This window comes from Prinia subflava, chromosome 9, assembly GCF_021018805.1.
Source record: "Prinia subflava isolate CZ2003 ecotype Zambia chromosome 9, Cam_Psub_1.2, whole genome shotgun sequence".
NCBI classification, from domain to species: domain Eukaryota; kingdom Metazoa; phylum Chordata; class Aves; order Passeriformes; family Cisticolidae; genus Prinia; species Prinia subflava.
Genome location: NC_086255.1, coordinates 16,054,654 through 16,075,465, shown reverse-complemented (window position 1 = coordinate 16,075,465; position 20,812 = coordinate 16,054,654). Strand labels below are relative to the sequence as shown.

At 40.3% G+C, this 20,812-nt stretch overlaps 1 protein-coding gene across 1 annotated transcript in view; it reads right to left on the bottom strand.

Moving 5' to 3' along the window:
* The window catches only part of PLCE1 (phospholipase C epsilon 1), a 135,572-nt gene that overhangs the window by 4,935 nt on the left and 109,825 nt on the right, over nt 1-20,812 (bottom strand). Inside the window, exons 16-32 of the mRNA XM_063405641.1 lie at nt 20,600-20,765; nt 19,288-19,395; nt 18,766-18,882; nt 18,530-18,688; nt 17,386-17,509; nt 15,159-15,283; nt 14,406-14,523; nt 10,087-10,218; nt 8,674-8,964; nt 7,720-7,883; nt 6,560-6,821; nt 5,562-5,680; nt 4,264-4,392; nt 3,307-3,516; nt 1,366-1,527; nt 992-1,210; nt 77-268 (exon numbers count right to left, since the gene is read on the bottom strand). Of these exons, the coding sequence (XP_063261711.1) occupies nt 98-268; nt 992-1,210; nt 1,366-1,527; nt 3,307-3,516; nt 4,264-4,392; nt 5,562-5,680; nt 6,560-6,821; nt 7,720-7,883; nt 8,674-8,964; nt 10,087-10,218; nt 14,406-14,523; nt 15,159-15,283; nt 17,386-17,509; nt 18,530-18,688; nt 18,766-18,882; nt 19,288-19,395; nt 20,600-20,765 (2,776 nt within the window). The 3' untranslated portion in view covers nt 77-97. The remainder of the gene's footprint in view (nt 1-76; nt 269-991; nt 1,211-1,365; nt 1,528-3,306; nt 3,517-4,263; nt 4,393-5,561; nt 5,681-6,559; nt 6,822-7,719; nt 7,884-8,673; nt 8,965-10,086; nt 10,219-14,405; nt 14,524-15,158; nt 15,284-17,385; nt 17,510-18,529; nt 18,689-18,765; nt 18,883-19,287; nt 19,396-20,599; nt 20,766-20,812) is intronic.

Genomic DNA, 20,812 nt, shown 5'->3' with positions numbered 1-20,812 from the left:
TGTCAGCTGCAGCCTGGCAGCAGGAATGAATGCTCTGCCTGCCCTGAGTGCCAGCTCTGTGCTGGGGCTCTCCTACCTGCACAGCCCGGCCCCGGGGCTACTCGGCGCTGTCGCTGCCGGCCAGGGCGGCGCGCTCCTCCCTGCCCTGGGCACTGTCCGGCAGCGCTGCCGGTACGGACACAAAGCCCCGGTACTGCTTACTCGACTTGGTCAACTTCTTCAGCTCGCTGGTGAAGGAGATGCCTTTTCTCTTGTCATCTCGTGCTGCCTGTAAAAATTACAAGACATCACAGAGGTGTGTTAGCAGCTGCTGGTTTGCTGGGAAATACAGAATGAATGTGAAAACCCCCAGCATACTGCTCAGCAGGCCTCCCTTTAGCAATTCAGTATGGCTGTGCTTTCATCCAGGCACTTCCTTTTGATTGTTCTGAATAAATTCATTAAAAATCATGCACTGTTAAAAATATGTTTAGCAAATTTGATAATCTGTGCTTATAATACAGTAACTTTAAAGCAACAGTGGCTGTGGACTGGAGAACACAGCTCCTTCTCCCCGCAGGCTTGTACTTCATTCCTGCCATTTTTTAAAGCCGAGATAAAGCAACAGAACAACTTTTTCACTCAGCAAGAATAAAGGGCACTTTATTCCAGTAGCTTTTAAGTTCTGCCCATTTGAATGGTCCTTTATTATGACAGGAAGCATGGCATGCACAGCCAGAAGGTTTTGAGAAACAGAAAGCTGGTGGCAGATAAAGGTGGTTCTGGATTTGCACGCTGTGAGGGAATTGTTTTGCTGGGATGTAACTGATGCAGTTTTGCAAAGGAAAAAGTAAGGGAGATTCAGAGAAAAGAGGAAATCTGCTTTTTGCTGTAGTCTGTCCTCTCCACCTGCCCTCATGCCAGTCGTGTCTCCCTTGCATGGAAAGCAGGTTCCCATTAAGCTGATCACACACCATCTATAACACCTGCTGCCAAGGATTGCATCTTTTACCTGAACTTGTTCTTTGAGCTTAAGGATAAATTTTCCTGCTCCCTTCCACTTGCTTTGGGCCTGAAACACACACTCTTGATCAGAGAGAATCCTCTGAGATGGTTTGGATGTTGAAGACTTTTTGTTTGCTGGCTCTTTTGTCACCTCTTCCAAGAGCACATAATCACTTGGGTTTGGATTGCTCAAAATGCTGTAGGAGTATTTGGCTTTGCAGAGAGTCTGTTTAAAAGCAGAAAAACAAAACAAAAACCAAGGCATTCCCTCAGATTCAGGTTACTAAACCGACTCTTCAGCTGGTGCTGAGAACAAACCCCACCTCAGCTTGTTTGAAGCCAACCTGCAGCCCCCATGCTGAGGGGGGCACGTGCCCTTACCTGCTGTATGACATCCTGAGCCGTGCTGAGGCGCGGAGCTTTGATCACGGTGCGTGGTTGCTCTGGGGAGACATCGTGTACCTGAACAAAGAAGCTGTCATCCTCAGAGCTGATGGCTGCTTCTTCCTTTGCTTCTTGAAAGACATTTCTCTCATTTAAATTCTACAGAGAAAATGACAAATTCATTTACTTCAGAGAGGTAACTAATAGCTGTGGTCACGCAAGGGTTTCATTACATGGAAATTGCAGACTCTGCAGTTGCCTCCATTTTGTTAAATGTATTATTAGAGAGTTTTGCCAAGCCACTATTGCTAATAACCAATAATGCTAGTAAATACCCAGGTTTTCTAAAATCAGTATCTGAAATACCCTTCATAGTAGGTGAGGAATGGAGCTGTTTGCATAGCATCATATTTCACAAAAATGGTCCCTTAAATGCTTCCCTTACATATACAAAATGATGTTTGGTCATGTAATGGTGCCAGTACAATGGGAGATGGTGGAAAGGGTTCTTTTCTTTCCTGTCCCTGCACTAAAGCCAAGGGAATTTAGAGAGCCAGAATCTGAGAGAACATTTTCCTGTGGTGTGGAGCAAGAGGAAGGCTGCATGTTTCTCTCTCCCTTTTCCATGACTGCTGCTGGTTTTACACAGATTTCCCCCTTGAACCTTCTCTCAGAGAATGCATTTCTGTCCAGTGCCTTGGAACACTTGTAACACAGCTTGGATTTATAAGCTGTAAATATGGGCTGTGCATTGCACCCTGGTACTGGGGCTGCTCCCTGTTTTTCCAGTCAGATTTGCAGCTTCATTTCTATCTCCAAGCTCTGAGGTGCTGGTGTCTGCAGAAAGGCTCAGAATTATGGATAATGCTTTGAGGTACTCACATCACAAGACAGAACAACAGCATAATTTTCACATGTGCTAAGGCAGATTTGAACACGTTTTCTGCAGGAATGGGGCTTGGCAGGACACGTGTGGCAGCACACACTGACAGAAGCAGTGCTGCAGTCAGTGGAATTCAGTAGGCTACTATTTCCACAAACATATTTCTACCTTGTCATTTTTGTTCCAAATATCAGATATAAAGGAAACCAAAATGTGGACTTGGTAAAATAATAGTAATTTGTCAAATTGAAGCTTTATCAAAAGTTCTCTCAAAATAAGGAAAAATACATTTTCTCAGTTTAAAGTATACCAGAGGACCTCTGTCATACATACATATAAATGTAAAATCTGTGTACTAAACAAGTGTTTTTATCTCCTGAACTGACCAAAGAAAGTGCCTCTGAAAATGAGATCATTAAGTGTCTTTCTCCTGCTCTTTTTGTTTCTGTCTCACAGGTCTGGGCACTAAAATATTTTAAGCTGTAGATGCTTTGCTCATAGTGTAAACTGAAGTTATCTTCCTCCTTTAAAATAAAAGGAATCACTTATTTCATTATTTTAGCTTATAATTGATAATATAATCATCCTTTGAGGCTTTTAGACTTATGCTTCAAGATTAAAATTATTCCAAATTTTTCTAGACAGATGACAAGTTGCTGCCATCTAAATTGATGGTGGTTTCCTGGAGTTCTGTTATCTAGGATCCTTTGGTATTAACTATTATCTTTATATTAATTTCCTATCATGACAAAATCTAGATTTGCATTGAATTAGAACTCTCACTCCAAACAGAGTCACTGAACTGGTGATGAGCCATAATGAATAAACAGCACACAGCTGACACTGGAGCTGAGGGAGGTCCAGCTGGTGTCACACAGGTGTACAAAGTCCAGTCGTGCTTCTCACTCAAGAGTTAAGTTTGTTTTTAAATAATGCACACAGCACTGACATTGCTCACCAAGCAGTGAAACAAATACTGCACTCTTCGGTTTCATGGTCCTAACAGCTATTTTTAGCTATCTTTGTAAATAATAATTTATCTAAACCAGACTTACTTCCTCTCGAGTTTTAAAGATAATTCTTCCAACATATCCTTCTTCTGGGAACCAACTGTTTAAAAGCTGCACTAGCCCTTCTTCAGGACCAATCACTCTCTGGAATGGTGGTTTTCTGCATTCACTCTTCTCTTTAGATATAAAACTTTTCTCTTCCATCAGAAAATAGTCTGCAGCACATGACTCAGTGCCTTTTATGGTAGCCAAGAGCTAAGACAGACAACACACAACAATTAGAATGCTAAATATAAACACTGCATAATTAGTAGATATAAATGAGAATGAATAAGGAAGCTTTAAGAATCAGTAACTATTCTGCCAGTGCAGGCAGGATTTCTGATGTGCTATTTATTATTCAGATATTTTACTCCAGGGTAATGTCCTGTTCTCTTTAGCCCAGCCAAGCAGTTCAGCTATTCCAGACACGGCAGTACTATTTAAGCTTATTTCGGTCCTTTTTGGCCGGCCAGAAAATTTATTCATAATCCCAGGACAGTACAGTCTTTTCCCACTGCTAGAACAACAATCCCTGCTGATTTAACTGGTTTTTCTACTCATGAACTTAGCCCTCTAACTTTTACTCTCTGTTCCTACAGTGCTGCAGTTCAAAGAATTGTGCAGAAACGTTTGCCTTTGTTGTAAGGAGAACCCACTGCCCCCATCGACTACAAAGACTGTTTTTTTCATCTGCATGTGCCCAAATATTAAAATACTAATAGAGAATATGTTGTAAGATTATAAACCCATTCTCTGAAGCCAAGAGTGGGAAAATTCCAGGGATTATATTCTGTGTTTGCTGTGTAATTAATTCCACAGCAATGCATTTCTAACAGCACCCTTGCTGTGATGAATGAACTGCAAGGACCCTGTGAGTGAGAGGCACAGGGAGACAGAGGTCCAGAGGGATGTCGTGTGGATTCTGGCAAGGAGGAGTCTGCAGTTCAGCAGGAAGCTCACCTGATGGAGCAGCTGTGCAGCCGTGGTCCCTGCACTCACACTGAAAACAGTGAAAGGCTCTGGGCCAGGAATTCCATGAACTGTCACTTTGTAAGTCATGGCAGCTTTCCTTTCTCCTGGGCTAAACAGCTGTTCAGACAACATTCAACAGGTTACTGGATGGTTTTACACAGGCATGTTATTTCTAGGTTGCTGGAAAGAAACTGTACACACAAGTTTTAAGGGCCTTGGCAAAGCAAAGCTGTTCAGTTTATATGTGGCTCTTTCTTACACTAAGGACTGAGGCATCTAAAAAAACCCAAAACCCTCCAAAAGGCTCCATTGCATCTTGAAGCTGAAGAGAAAGAAGAAAAAGGAAGTTTTCCAGTGGGAATACATAAACTACTGCTGGACAAAGGGCCAACCTCCATCAATCATTTCCCATTCTAGCTGAGCTCAGATACTTGGATTGAGCATACAGATTACTGGATGAGAAGCTATAGCTTTGTTTTAACCTCCAAATTATTTGTTCTTGCTTTCTACCCTAGTAATTCACCAAGATACAAGCCTGGCATGCATTCACAGGAGGTACTACCTGCAACACATCTGCTGCACACACAGGAACTCCAAAGGTTTTTTTTAACACGTCAGGAGTCAGCAAAATGATAAAATACATGTTTAAACTTGCCAAAAAACAAGTAACCCAGGTAACCTAACAGTGAGGGCTTTTAAGCAAAAATCACACCTATGCATGCATTTTTAGATATACAATATATGTATGGATGTATTCATATTTGCATATATAAACATATGGATGTGCACACACATATATAAACCTGTATGTATTTATGGAACTACAGAGTTCATCTCTTGTAACAGAAACCAATTTTACTCTCTTTATTTCAAAATTGTTAGTAATTTGCAGCTCCCTATTTTTTTTTTTTTTGGCTCAAATACTTTGCTTACAATTCATGCACAAAGGAATGCATGAGGCTGCACTGAACCTGACTGCTCATCCACATTCCCACAGTCGAGGAGCACATTTCTTGTTCTATATCCAAACACAGCACAGGAGCCAGACTTTGAAAATATTTACCTTCCCACAGTTTTATCCAGGTGGGATAACCTTACTTCCACCAAAGAAAAAAAAAAGAAAAGGAAAAAAAAAAAAAAGAAGCAGACATCAAGGTATGTCTGAAGAATGTGCAGGTTTGAGGGCTAACATCTTTGAACACTGTGGCCCTATAAATCTTCACATCATAATAGTTATTAAACCAAGGATACAGGTAATTCATGTACACAAACAAAAATTAAATTACCACAGATGCAGGCAGAGTGTTTCCAGAGGGACTTTCTTCCATTCTCCGACTGTTTATGAACAAACTGGAAATTTCCAATGTTTCATTGTGTAGGTTATGGAGCTGGACATGTCTGTAGCCTAAAGAGGAAAAATCCTTCTGTAAATACTTTGCAACATCCTAGGACAAAGTCTTAAAAATGGAAAACTCAAATTTGCTGTATTTATAGCTACACTTTGCCACACAGGTAGGATTTGCAAAACTCTAATAACACTGCATTAACACTCTGTACAACAGTGTAACACAGATCCTACTGCTGAGTGGCTCATAGAGCAACCTGCCTTTGTTTTACCATAATATTCAATATAGTCATACATAAAATATCTAAATATCAGAACATGAATGAAGAAAGGTGAAATTCTCATTGGAAAATGTATGTGTATGTCCAAATCTCCTCATATGCCAACGCAGACAGTTGTCTGACATCACAGTGGCACAAATGTAAAATGCAAAAGAGCTACTGGCAATATGGAAACTCCAGCCCCAGGTGTCACACAATTAGTGATGTTTCCTGATCTCTCACTTTTTTTCACTCTTGCTTCACCTCCCCTCCAGCCATGGCTGTGAGAAGTGCCATTCCCCTCTGCACAGTGATCAGCTGTTACAGCAGTTTCTTGGGCACAGGACAAGGCAGGAATGAAACCACTCTGAGCTCCCTAAGGGAAGGGGAGTCCCCTGGCGAACACAGCCTCAGGAGCACCCACAGGACTGGAGCAGGTGTGTACCACACGCCCCTGCCTCCCCAACAGCACAGGATCAGACTTTGTACAAGTCCCTGGGGCGGCTGCCAGCTCCCAGGGACTCAGATCAGCACTGCCAGGCCATGCTGTGCTGTCTGGTATTTGCTCCCCGTCTCCTCTACAGAAACGCAATTGGTTAAAGATCTCCCTCTGGAAGGATCAGCCCAGCAATCTGCTGGAGCACTCTGGCTCAGGGTGCCCCGGTGCAGTACCCTGTACCTCTCTTGAGCGCCTTCAGGGGAATGATCCTCTGTGCCGTCACAGCCGAGCTGTTGTTCTCCACCACCGCGAAGCGGAGGAAGACCAGATCCTCGAAGTGCACGCGGAACAGGAACTGCTCGTTCCACATGGGGTTGAGCGTGTTGCGGTGGATGGGCTTGGTGCGGAAGTGGCAGCTGTCCAGGGGCATCCCCAGCACGTCGAGCTCGATGCACGGGCTGCCTGTGCTGTTGCTGGGGCACACGTTCTGGCCAGACACGATCTGCAGCAGGGAGCACAGGCAGCAATCAGGGGAGTGATCCCCATGCTGTCACCATCCTGAGCTACATACTGCTCAGCACACCCCTAAGCACGGCTTGTGAACATGCTGAACTCATTACAGCACTCACTTTTTTGTGGGTGCCAGGGCAGTAAGTTCAAAAGCAGAGCTCCCTCAGCCCTCCCACCCCCAACACCACTGCTATGGTATATTTCCTCTGAAAAAATACACCATACAACTGTTCAAGGCATCTGAACATTACTCCAGAAAGAATGTACCAGTAATGTAGTCACAAAGGATGACATTGTCTTCTCCATCACTCTGGGGTGATGGCACTGAGCTCTGGCTTGCTTTGGCATACAGAACACAAGAATTAAGTGTGCAATTACCACAGCTGGGAGAATTCTGATTCTTATGAATCTCACTTTTCTGACACATTTCCTGGAAAGGACTAGCTTCTGAGAGTATATGTGTTTGGCCACAAATCCATAAATTATGTGTCTTGTTATATAACTTACAAAAAAGGTTTTTTTCAAGATTCAGTAGAGCTTTTCATAACAGCTTTTGGTGCAGTTTTTCAAGTGCTCACAAATGTGTAAAACATCAAGGCACATGTGTAATTTTACACAATTGTGTAGTCACAGGGAAAATGCTTTCAGGACAGTTTCAACAAATACTCTGAAGGAAACAGGGGAAGTAACTATGGATACAAATCAGCCAATACAATAAAATAAAGACAAATCTTTGTTCCTTTCCTCTCCAATTTCTGTTAGTTAGGCTGACCTTTGGAAGCAACATTCAAAGATTCAATCTTTTAATTTAGAAGCATGACTGTAATGCTGGTTAAAGACTGAAGCTGCACATTGTCTGTCAGTCTGAAATTTCCGTTTCATGTACTTACTGTTAATGAATATATAGCTGGCTCCTTATTATCAAGGTCTCTTTCCAATGGACAAAACTGCTGGTACATTGAACAGTTTTTATCCCACAGAACTGGAGGTTTCAAAACATATCCACAGCCACCGTTAGCCTCAAACATTGCTGCATTGAGTTGCAGAGGAAGATCTGTAAAATTAAGGGAGTCAAAACTGACAGAGAGCAATGGTACAATGGAAAAACCGTAACAGTGAAGACAAAGTAATGTTTGAGGTATCTTGTTAAAAGTTATTTTAGTTGTGTACTATTCCTTATTTTCAGAACTAGCTGTAATTTATGTATCCAATCTTTCCAGCTATTACACAAAATTCTGAACAGTTCATTCTTTTCCTTTCCATTGTCTTTATTGAACAGTAGGGCTTGCCTATACCAGTTGTCTGAGAAGTTTCCAGGAATGTGGAATTCAGGACTGTGTCCTGAACAGCAGAATGAAAGAGCATGGTAGATGACCTAATGGATCCCCCATTGAAAATGTGAAGGAACACAAGATAGGATAGCAAATATTCCAAAAATGTTATGATCGATCAACATTAAACCAGCATCCAAGGCAGCACTTCCAAGTGAAAAATAGTTCAGTACCTTTTTATGCTTGAAATTATCAGAAAGGGATAACAGTTACTTGAACTGGGAGAAAAGATACAGCCTTCAGCAATAAAATAAATATAAAAATGGAAGTGTTGCTGTCCAGGCACTTCTAGATTATCAGGGGACCTGGTGCACTGGCATAAAGCTCCTGGACTCTGAGGTCGCTGCTCTCAAGGACCAGACTGCTGTGGTATGAACCTGCTTGTGCTGGGGTGCAGATACAGGAAGGTCCCCTCAGGACAGCAGGGAAACAAACAGGAAAAATACAAATCCACGACTTCAGACCCTCTACCACAGTTCAAACGTGTCACAGCCTGGGCTTGTGCGGCCTCACCGTCCGTTTGGTAGTTGAGAGCCACGAGCTGCACGCCGTGGAGCCAGAAGATGAGGGGGTGCGGGTTGGAGGAGTCGATGCGCGTGGCAGCGGGGTAGGTCCTCAGCAGCTGGCACGTGGTGTGCTGGATCAGCTTCTGCGAGTAGCGCCGGCACAGGCGCTTGGCCGCGTTCTCGTTCAGCGACGAGATGTGGTAGCACTTGGGCGTGCGGATGATGGCGCTGAGGGAGGCTGGGCAGTTGTAAGGAGGGCAAGGCTCTTCCCAGCTCTGCCGCATCGCATCGAAAGGACCTGGAAAATAAACAGTGCCTCAAGGTACGGCTGCAGGTCCACAGACTCCAAAATTCAATGTTTTCTACGGGAGTATGTGTGTGTGCTTTGGCTGTGGTAGGAAAAGGTGATCCTGGAAAATGACACTACTCGGGGCAAGTGTCACAGTCCTTCTCACACAGTAAGAACAATCCATGAGAGGAAACACAACGTCCAAGTACTGAAATAATATCATGATTAGATGTGCTAACAACCACTTTCATAAATAAATAACCTGATTGGCATTTGCCTGAATAAAAGAAAGGCATAAAATTCTCTTCTTCTCATTTATACATTTTAAATGAGAAAGAGTGGCAAGACTGAAAGCCATCTGCTAATTTTCGAAACAGACAATCTACAGAGGCTGCAAAAGTTAGGAGAAAAAGGCAGCAAAATACTTACATGTATTAGAATTAGGCACCACGCTTCTTCACTTTTAGGACACTGACCTCTAAAAGGAAATCTCTCCTGTCTGCTGCACTCATGCCCTTGGGCTGCAAGGAATGCAACCCTCCCCGAGCCAGAAAATGAGTTCAAAATATCTGTTTATGGCAATCACTTGAAAGGCAGGGGATCTGGGTCTTATTCCTGCCCCAGAACCTTTCCTGTACTTTCTGTGCATTTCTTTACATCTGTTTATAGGCAAACTCACAATTTCCAGGTTCACAAACTGAATCACCTGCAGAGTCTAATTTGCACAATTACATGTTTGGACTTGGCTGAATTTTAGGCCGCTAAGTTCTATTTCAGACAGTAAAAATTCTTTTCTGGACCAGCCCAACAGTCCTGGCTTTCATTTGTACTTCGAAAAGATTACTTATATCTTTAAAAATATAAATTTTAAGATACTAAAAATGTATCATTACCTTTGAATTGTTTATGAATTAGGGTAATCATATTTCTGATCAAGTAATCCTATTATTCCACACTCACCCCTTCAGTTGTAACAGTGGTACTGTAAGAGCTGCTGTGCTAACGAGAAACCATTTGAAGTTTAACGGTTTACACATTGCAAAGCATTTGATCTTTAACAGCTTGGTCTGGTCCACGTGTTGGATTACAGTGGCATTACACGTGACTGGTGAAAGAAGATGCTAACTTTACCTTTTCCAGATGCTTTGGCAAGAGCAGCTGACTCCCCAGGGCTCAGCCTGCCAGGATTGTTGCCAAAAATGGACTTCCTGCTTTTTCTTTCTTTTCCTCTGCTAGAGCCAGATGGGTTTAGAGTTGACAAGCCTGTTCCCATAAATGTAAAATAAATGAGTCAAAAAACATGACCAAGGGGGCATGACGTTTTCCACCATATTTTACATTATTTTTGAAGGCATGAATACTCCTGTTATATAACACACAGGACAAGCAGTGTATTTTTCTCCACAATTTAATTTTATATATACACACTTTTATATATGTATATATTATGTATGGTTTTATATATAATACATATATGTATGTATTTATATAATGTATATAGAAACCAAATGAAACGATACAATATACAATTCTCTCTCTGTGATATAACTTTTCTCCACTTTATTTTTTGGCTTGAGGAAAGTAAAGGCTCTCTCTGAAATTACTAAATGGTCTGAATTGATACTAAAAAAATCTGATACTAAAAAGTAACAGTCCCAATGTATTCATCCTAGGAATAATTTAAAAAAAGCTTTTCTACAGAAGCAATAAGTCTGTACAGTACTGAATATCATGTAATTCTTCTAGGTTATGATACCTACATAATTAAATAAATGCAAGATAATGATTTAAAAATATAATATAATATAATAATATGTCAAAATGCTGTTGGTTAAACACTTGAACTTCAAAATGTTTTCAGAGTCATCTTCTTCTGTTTATTTTTATTTCAGTGTTGAGACATACAGTTAGGTGTGCAAAATCCATTACATATTTAATGGCCAATATGTACTAGGAGTGGAGCTGGAAAGCTTTAGTACAGCTATTATTCAAACTTGTGCATTCTAGAAACATAATCATTAATATCACGACCTGAATCCTGGTCAAGTAAACAGACTTAATCCCACTTAAGGTCAATTTCTTTCTGTTGGCTTGGAGAGAGCACACAGCAGATCACAATTAAACTGCACAGTAATTATTCTGACACCCACAGCAGTGAAATGTGGGATGTTCTCAGAGATCCAAGATGTATTTGTGATATAGAATGTAACAAAGCAAACACACTGTTATATGCCTAACTGTGACTCCTAAAACCTTCCACATTAATTCACATCAATTCACACCTGCCTGAAGACAGTTCTGGATTTAACACCAATATTTCAAATAAAAATGTAAATCACAAAGAGGATATACTGGCCTTTTTCTGATTGAAGTCTGCCCACAGCTGCAAATTTTCAACTCTCAATCTCTATGGCATGTGTACATGTACTTACTAAAATTATGCACACACTTTCAGGGGAACTGTTTGGGTTAGTAAAATTCAGAATATACATAGATTTTTTTCCACACTGGAGATGTGTTTTCTCTTTGGGCCAAGGCATATACATAAACCACAGAAGATGGTAGAAACTGGGATAAGGAATAGGAACTGACTACAAGAATGAGGGGTTATGCACTGTGTGCTTCCAGCACTATTTAAATCCAGTTTTCAATGGATCAAATGGATTTGGCAAGTAAGGTCCAGGTTTCAAAATCCTGTTGTGGAGACAGTCACTGAGGAAACAAAGTAACCTCATAAATCAGCAGAGAGTGCAGTGCAGAGCCCCAGGCTGACTGAAGGCACCGTGACGGCTGCAGGGTACACTGCAGCTGGGAATTTCCTTTCAATCGTTCCCATGCTTTGCGTGTTACACATCTCTTCCCACAGACAACCTCCACTTCTCACTCCAATTTAAACTTGACTTCAGAATACAGCTTTACCAATTCATAGAACCATCAATTTGCAAAATAACAGAGGTTGACAAGGATATGGAATTCATCTGGTCCGACTCTCTGGTCAAAGGAGGACCAGCTTAGATCCCACCACACTGTACTTAAATCCTATTGTACTTCCACAGTGTCACAGTGAATATTTTGTGTTTTCCTACAATCCCTGTGCCATGCTCTTTGAGTTACAGAATTCAGTGCTTATCTCATGTGTTAGATATAAGCACATTGCTTCACTGTTTCTAGACTTAATCCAGAGGATTGCAAGCTTCCCTGTCCTTCTCCTTCTCACCATACTAACATAACAGGTTAAACCTTAACTGCCACCTTCTCACCGTGTGTTTCAGACCAACAGAAAGTCTGCAGGTTTGCAGACCTTAAAAGGGATTTTACAACATTTTTATATGTAGGGTGCCCCTTTTTATGTTCACTTTAATTTCTTGCAAAGTGATACCACAGGGGCAGATAATCTGATATGATGACTCAATTTCATGCTGGTGAGCTCAGGTGACTCCCTGCTCCCTCCACTGCTTCCGTACTCAGTTTCTCTGCTCATTGTGTGAGGATCTCAGCACCAAGGTGACGAGCCATGTGCCAGGAGCAGTGCTCAGGGGTGCTCCACTGCCCTCAGCTTGGGTCACTGCAGAGAACAGAGCTTCAGCCTCTCAGATAATGGTGGGATGATATTCAATACACTGAAATTCAAGTTAAGCAAGGACTGTAAGGTCCAAGAGCACACAAACAACAAGAGCCATGGTGGGTTCCTTGTTACCAGAGGTTTTATAAACAACAAATGTTATTTTATCCACATGATAAATTCTGTTTTGACCAGGGAACACTTAGAGAAGTCTGTGTTACCCAGTAGGTTAGGATAAGTGAACATTATGGTCCTTGTGCTTTTTTATAGTCACAAATCAGTGATTAACATTCAGGGACGTAGGCAAGAGTAAACACAGAACAAAAATATATGAAGACAGGAGAAATGAAGTATTTACACCATTGATCAGACACTGACATGAATTCTGCCCTCCCTGTTTCCAAAACTCTTGCATTTTCTGAGTTGGTTATGAACACAGGCACTAGAGATACACAGCCATGGACCCACCAGCCTTGTTCCCATCATTAAAGGACAATACTGGGGTAGGGCACTGCACCACCTCTGTGCCCCCGGGTGAGCAGGGGAACCCAAGCATGGTGGCCATGGAAGCCTACATTACCTCAGAGGAGGCAGCAATTGTCTCCAAGGAGACAAAGTTTGTTGGAAAAGTAATTTCTACAGCTTTGTGTGCTCATCTGTGAAAGGAGATAATATTCTTAATTACTCTATTTATGATCCCTTTAAAGCAAGAGGAAGAAATCTGAGAAGGAAAGCAGGTATTTCTTTAATAACCAGTATTACATTAAAAATCAAATATTTCAGAGTTTTCTTAGAACATCAGAATTTTTTTATGTGTCAAAATGCCTGGAACAACTCAAACTATCCCTGTTTAATCTTTAATATCTTTCTTTAAAAGAAAATATTTTACTTGAAAGATATCTCATTGCAGATTTCATTAAAAAGAGTATCAAATTTGAATTTTTAGAAGTCATTATTTTTACAAGTGACACCTACAATTTTTAAAGTTATAAAAGATTATAAAAGAATGTCTGTCCATTTTTCAGCATGTTTATCTTGCCTATTTGACACTATTTTATGTTTGGTTAGCTTTTCTAATCTGATTATAGTTCTGTTTGTATAAGATCATGATTTGGCAGAATCGCTAACTTTTCCACACAGAGTCATTCCACTAGAGAGCAGATTTTTCATTCAAAACATTAAACATATCAATAAACAATTAATTCTCAATTTAAAAGTATTTATGTACACAGCATGAGCCAAAATATACCCAACCTCATATTTCAGTACTGAACAAATGCCTATCAGTGATCTCTAGTTACTCCCTCACCTTTTCTCTGCAGAAGTTATTCTTTCTACTGTACAGAAGATTTTCCTATTTCCATAGCTGCTTCCATGAAGACTGAGAGTGTGCAAGCAGCTGCCCTCACCCACCCCATCAAAAGGTGCTTTACCCCAGCAAATGGCTCCTCTCCTGTCCACTCAGGAAAGAACAGAAAATGCAGCTGTAGGCAAAGGAGAAACACACTAAACAGAGGTCACCTAAAGGATTGTGACACACTCTACCTTCGAGGTCTCAAGAAGATTTTCCTTCTTAATTCAGTAGGTCCTTACATGGAAACTCAGAGCTCTTAAGATAAAACTTTCTGTCATCTGGTATTTGGCAGTGAAGCAGTTGCCTAAGTTGTGAAGACTGGCAAATTTCACTTTTGTAAACATTTTAATATGACAAACAGTATGTATTCACATAATTTATGAACACTGCCTCTCAGCCAGGAGCTGCTATTACAAAGACTACCAAATCATGGAGAACAAACCTCCTCGACTACTTCAAACTAATTCAAAACATAAACATAATGTCTCCAGGAATTAGAAAGCTTAAAGCACTAAAACAGGGCCGTGTACTTACCCGGGAACTTTACAGCTTGACAGTAAATGACAAGATCTGAGAGCTCTGGGGCTATTTGTCTGCTTTCCTTCTTATTTTGTGGAAGATAGAATTCTTCACCCAGCTCCATGTCATAAACCTGAGTGATAACACCAAGAACATTTAATAATAGCCTTGGTGAATGTGGAAGAACTCCTGCATATCACTTATTCTTTGAAATATTTTATCTCCTTCTTCCTATATGATTTCTGTCTCACCTAAAAAATCTCCCTCCTGTGTGCACATTTCTGATCCATACCTGTTACTGATTCTGCAGTAGTCTGTAAGGGCCTTATTCAGAGTCAGTTCTACAAACATTTAGACAAAACACATCCACGTTGAGAAGAATCTACAATACACTGAACAGCAATACGCTGCTTCCTGTTTCAGATAATTTATTAGAGGTGCTGTGATTATCTGGTATCATAGTGTGGTATTTTAAACTTATTTTGAAACATAAAGATGCTGAAGATTCAGATGAAATCTTCAGTTCCATCAATATTAACTTTCAGCCGAGCAGCCTATATACACTATAACATCTGAGGACTTTTCTTGAACAGCATTTATTCTACTTAGGCTATTTTCTCTGATGTCCTTCCATGCTTTCTGTTGTTTCTCTGCATTAAAGTGCATTTGCTATCTGATGTCTCAGTTACCCAAACTGTCCAAATCCTTTTAAACTTGGTTATATATCCAAGTGCAGCAGAGAAGAAAGTGGGAAAAAAGCAGAACTACCTTTCCTTTATTATTGTAAGTAGCACAATCAGCCTTCTTTAGTCGTTTGGCAGTCTCTTCATTATATTCAAACTGCAGTTTATCACTTGATAATTTATTCTCAGGTCGGTCTTCAAGAATATTATCTAAAAAAATGTGATTTTATTAAACATAAAGCCAAAAAAATTCAACTGGAAATTTAATTTGAATTAACAATATTTGTGGACAGTGTTGTGAATCTTACATGAATAATCAGATGCTAAAATAATGCATTTACTGGTCAAAGCATCATCCTCTAGTCATAACCTTCTATTTAAGAACTCAATGCTTGGGTTTGGTTAAGACATTGCCCTTTCTTTTAAAACCCATTCTTTTGTGCTCAGAAGATCTTTAAAATCAAACCATCTAATGAATTAAGTTTGCCATCTGAAAACAACTGATATTCCTGAATGACAAAAAAATGCCAAAGTCCAAGCATAGTTAACCTCATCAAATATGTACACATTTTGTACAGCAGGTTTTGGCTTTCCTCTCCTTACTTCCACCATGCATAAGTATTTTTCACATCTATAGAAATACCTCTTCAAAGCTACATGTTTTTCAGAGAATAGCATGCCTAATAATGATGTGGTCTTTCTGGACCAAAATATTGCAGTTGTCAAAAAAGGAATAATTTCAATTTATTCCTGATATTCCTGATGCTTTGACCATGTTCTTTTTATGCATAACAAGTGCCACACAAGCAGGCTTCTAACAGTTCCTGGCCAGTTAACAATGCCATATAAGAATATCTGCTTGCATTTATAATATGAAGTAGGAACTATATATTCACACTGTCACACTGAACAGGCTGAAGATGCAGTGCTGATTTTCATGCAGTTAAAATGCTCAACCAAGTGGCTTTTACCTTCCTGGCTGTTAGGAGCAGGAGAAGCATTAAGGACATCAGCTACAGGGAAATGAGTCAGAGAGGGAATAAGAGTAAAGGGAATTAAGATTCAGAGCCAGAGAAATTAAGAGTCAGTTGTAAAACTACTAGCCTTACACAAAAAAAAAAGTATATCAGTAAGAAGAATAAAGCTGAATCTCTTTTAGAAAGTTTACAGACCATTATTTATATTAGTTTTAACAAAATATTAACATAAAGACTTCAAAGAATAATCACGGTAATAAAGTAGTAAACCATGCTGCAAATTCCTTCATATACTGAAAGGTGTGAATGTTTCTTACTAGCTTCAGATTTCTCAAACCTTCTCTTAACTAGAGCAGTGCTCAGAAGTCACTTACTGCAATCAGTTTTCAAAATTTTTTTGCAAGTCCATTAGCAAAGATTTGAGTTTTCACAACAATTGACATCTACACCATCTCCACCCTGTTCCTCACAAAGAGTATGCTCAAGTACCCAGCTAGGCCAACTTTTAGGCAAAACTGAGGGCAGCATTGACATCAAACTTATAAACGACATTGCTATTCCACAAGCAGTGTCAAGTCTTGAACTGCATTCATTAATTTTTTAAATCACTAAACACAGAGCAAGTAATGTAAACAAGAGACCACCTAGAAGGAAATCCTGTGCTGCAGGACAATCTTGAGCCTCACATCTTCTCTGAACATGGCACCTAGAACTCAAAGGGCTCCCCACCAGAAGGAAAGGTGCAGCAAATGAAGTACTCACTGCTCACTCCGGAGAACATCCCCAGCTGTGTCAGACCAGTTGTCCATCTAGCCCAGTATTCTCTTTCTAACAGTGGCAACAGAGCAACCAGCCCTAATCACCACCCCAACAACCACAATCACTGAATAATAGGGATGCTGGACCAAATACTGCTACCTATAACATTTGCTTATAAGTCTGTTCAGGAATTTGTCCAACTGTTCTTTTTTTTAATATGCTGATGCCATTTGGCTCTGCAATTTCCCATGGCAGCACATTCCAGAAGTTTACTACCAGCTGTACAAACAAATATTTTACCTGTTTTAGACTGATCTTTCACTAGTTTTACTGAGCACCTCCTAGATTTAACAAGTAACATTCTGCGCTTCCCTTAATCCACCACTTCATGACTTAGTAAACCTGCTTCCAATTCACCCCTCAGTCCTCTTCTCTACCAGCTGAAGAATTTCAGCCTTTTCAACCCGTGCAAGGACACTGCTTACCCAGCTCATTCCTGAACTAGCATATTCACGTCTTATTATTACAGTTCTAACAAAAGCACTGTAACAAACAAACAAATAAATAAATAGTTACCATCAGAGAGAGATTCATAGTCATAGTCATATTCATCCTCTTCATCATCTTCTTCTTCATTGGTAGGTGTGGGGTTGCTAGCACCATTGCTAGCCTGTGCTTGCAGATGTGCCAGCTGGTGAGCCTACAACAGCAGAAACACTACTTTATTGCTGAGTACTTTTAAAAAGTAAAAGAGTTTTCATCACTGTTTGTATCTTGTTTTGTTTATATGAAAGCACTGAATACATTAAGTGAGAAATACGTAAGATTGTTCAGATCAAACTAAAATATCAATTCAGGGGTTTGAATGTAACAAGAACTTGTATTGCAAGAACAACAATAAGATATGAAACCTAATTAATTATGGGAAAATGTACAAGTTGATGTACAAATGTACATCATTCAAGTCTGCCTTTTTCCAGTCAGATATGCTGATTCAGAAACAGTTAAATACTTTTTCATAAGATGGAGAATATCCATTTATTGGTATGATCAGTGTGATTTATTTACCTGATAACAAGAATTTAAGTCTAATGCAGTTGTGTTTACATTTGGGTAATGGCAATTAGTTTTCAAGGATTCGATCGAACTGCTGACTAACCATAGACATTATTAGATTGAGGCTACTTCAGATGCAGCCCTAATTTTTAGAAATCAAAAAAATTCTCACATGGGAATAAGCAGTACTTGAGTAGCAGACTCCCCCACAAAAAGTCAATAAAAACTTGAGTATTTGCCTGGCTTGAATTTGAAAAAAGAAACAAAGCAGAACTCTACCAAAAATTACTACATACTGTAAATATACACACATACTCAATGCATATTTCTATTTCTCAATAAACATGAACAGTAAATGTCACAGCCTCAGAGAAAAAGATTAATTTATGTTTCTGACACAGAGCATTAACAGTGGTGTTAATCATAATATGATGAAGCTTTATAAAACTAATACATACTAAAATTCAGTTAAGCTGTATCTATAATTTACTATATGTGTTGTCTACTTATTTGGAACCATTGCAATCCACTGTGAGTTTTCCAAGCATGAATGTACATTAGATTATTCTGCTGTACATATGGGATTAGCAAAAACTTCAAGCACAAATTAACTATTTCTAACGAGAGTTGGGCCTCACTGCTTGCTGTTAAGGAAGGACTTTACCTTTTGTTTCAATATATCCACCGGTGTTTGATGGGCTTTCAGCTTCTTGTTTTTGAGCAGGATTTTTCTTCTCAGTTGGCCAGGGGAAGGCAGCATGGGATCATCAGAAAAGTCACTCTCAAATAAAAACTTTGTCACCAGCTTATCTCCGAATACACTCTGAAACATCACGAAGGGGACGCGTTACAGAAAATCCAGGGCCCGTGCCTGGCGCAGCCCCCGCGGCCGCGGCCTACCTTGAAGATGTCGGCCATCTTGCGCTGCTGCGGCAGCGAGCAGTGGTTCTCGATGGAGATGATGACCGGCATGTCGGAGGTGACGAACGCGTTGCGATCGATGGCCTCCACCACCTCCTGCGAGACAGGGAGAGAGACAGAGGCCACTGAAAGAGCACGGGAGCTTCTGCAGCTTTCAGTCAACCAGTGTTAGCTGCGAGGGCACACATCTGCTCTCCTCTGCACCGAGGAAGAGGCCACAGTGTGCTTGCAAAGCAAGAGGGCATCTTGTTACAACACAAATGGTAACACCTACTTTTGTTACTTACGTACCAAAATGACAGAAAATTACACTACATATGCTACAAAAACTAATTTGAAAGCATATTTACTGCTGAGCATTTCATGCCTGACATAATCTATATATTATTAGAATTTAGCCCATTAGAATTTGTATTTTTCTACTAGGCAATTATTATTTCCCTTCGTTACAGAAAAAATAACTTCTCATTATTTTATTGCCACGTGCCATTACCAGCATACCTTAAAAGAGATCTTTGTGGTAAGAGTGTGCCCATGATAAATGATAGGCATCCCATCATCACCATCCCAGCAGTCCAATTCTACGCTTCTGCAGCCTTGTAAAAGAACCTACAATGCAATTGAACAGTGTAAGCACATCCAAGCCACAGTATCACACCATCAAAGCAGAAGGCAGAACTGAATGAAAGCCCAGTGATTCAGCAAAACTGCTGCAAAGACCAATCTCTGTAAAGTAAACAGCTCACAGAAGTTACAGGCCCCAGCTAACTGCATTCCCTAACTGAATTCCTTATTTCCCATTGAAAAAGAATAGGAAAAATCAAACCCATTTCCAGCAAAACCGTTCATGAACAAAGAAAAAATTACTTCTACTCAAAACCTGGATAATTTGATTTCAGACAGTTGTGTCCATAGCTGGCACTCCACCACTTCCGTGAGAGCCAGACACACTGAGCCAGAACCAAGTGCCTCTTGAGCTGGCAACACTACTTGAGGGACAGGAAGAACCTTTTCTAATCATGCAAACTTTGAAGGCAGTTATCTCTATCTCACTTCCCATCTATTACCAACACAATGCTGAGATCACTGTGCAGTGCTACTACAGGAACCTCTGCAATTGCATTTCTCAGTGCATTCATGCTACTCAGGATTTCCTAACACAGCCTCACCTCTGTCTATAGCCCCAGGTGAAGGAGCACGTGGGACACCAGAGGAGGCCTTTCTCCAGGGTGAGTCATTAACTCTCAGCATAAGGAAAACACTACTGACAGGAAGTTTGGAACTTTCTCCAGCATTTTGTAAACACACAGACATACCAATATACATACACAAACAAAACACAGAACTGAAAGCCCAAGGGAGAAATTGTTCCTTCCCTGATCACCACCCATCAGGCATAAAGTCTAAAAACTGTAGAATATTCCTAGAAGTAATGTTTTTAGAAGTTATAGTTCTATTTGAAATTTGCCTTTGCAGTGCGATGTACAGTATTTCAGTAGTGTTTTTGACATCTGAATGAACTAAAATATTAGATCAGTCTTTCCTGTGGGAAAGTCTAATTTTAGTAGGTTGGGTCAGACCAACTGGTGTCTAAATGCTATGAATCTCAAACTAAACCCATTTTTTTGCCTTAGAAAAGGCATTTGAGCACAACTGTGCTTACGGGCAGATTTCCCACACATCATGTTTTCCAATGTTTTGCAAGCAGGGGTTTAGGACATTTAGCTTTTCAAAGCAAAAAGGTCACGTTCCTGAAACTTTTCCGTAAAACAAGTTCATGTTGAAAGCTAAACAACAATCCAATCCTGCATACCTGGCTGTAGAGCTCCACTGAGGACTCCCCTTTAAGCTGATGGCCAGTAAGGTAAGTATTGTGTGAGGATTCTATGTAGTAATATGAGAGAGGAAAGTGCAAGTCCTCAGCATTCTCCTGTGATTCATCATTTTTGGAGGCAAAGTTGTCTTTATCCATCAAAAATCTAGAAGTGAGAAGATGTGAAGAAATTTTATGCTGTGCTGAGCATTT